The following is a 629-nucleotide window of genomic DNA, read 5'->3' on the forward strand; positions in this document are numbered from 1 at the left end:
TGCTCTGACAACTACTGGTCTTGTTGCTTTCGAAATAACAAGTAGGATCTATCTAAAATCGCCGCCCAAAACTATTGTCTTTCCACCAAAAGTCTTTTTAGCACTACCCCATTTGGCGAACCTCAATAGATCCCTCATGGTGTTGTCCAAAGCCTCAAGATAGTGTTTGTGCGTCATCAGTGTTTCATCCCATATTATCAATTTGCTCCTTATTATAAGGTTAGCAAGGTCACTGCCTTGCAATATATTGCACGTGGGATGGAATCTTTATTCAAGGAGAGTGGTATAGCAAATTTGGAATGCGTCATCATGCCTTCCGGCAAGAGCAAAGATGTCATTCCCCTGGAAGCAACATTCAGAACAATATCACCGTGACTCCTTATCTTTGATGATAACGTTCTCCACACAAACGTCTTGCATGTTCTTCCGTAACCATACACAAAGAACAATCCACCTCCATTGGAAGCAATATCATTCATCACAGAGTCGTAAACATTCTTTTGCTCATCGGTCAATTGTGTTACCAATGTTTCATGCTTTGCCTTCAACAATTCTTTGTCATACGCCAACTCTTCAGCTATCAACATGTTTTCACTCAAAACTATGCTAGTTTCGTCTAGAATTGGCAT

General features: G+C 40.5%; 1 protein-coding gene across 1 annotated transcript; it reads right to left on the reverse strand.

Annotated features, from left to right (window-relative positions):
• Positions 1–212: 212 nt before the first annotated feature.
• Positions 213–629, reverse strand: LOC109172883. Its single transcript, XM_019322126.1, has one exon. The coding sequence runs from the start codon at positions 627–629 to the stop codon at positions 213–215; it is 417 nt and encodes a 138-aa protein (XP_019177671.1).

The sequence above is a fragment of the Ipomoea nil genome, unplaced genomic scaffold (assembly GCF_001879475.1).
Source record: "Ipomoea nil cultivar Tokyo-kokei standard unplaced genomic scaffold, Asagao_1.1 scaffold0444, whole genome shotgun sequence".
Lineage (NCBI taxonomy): Eukaryota > Viridiplantae > Streptophyta > Magnoliopsida > Solanales > Convolvulaceae > Ipomoea > Ipomoea nil.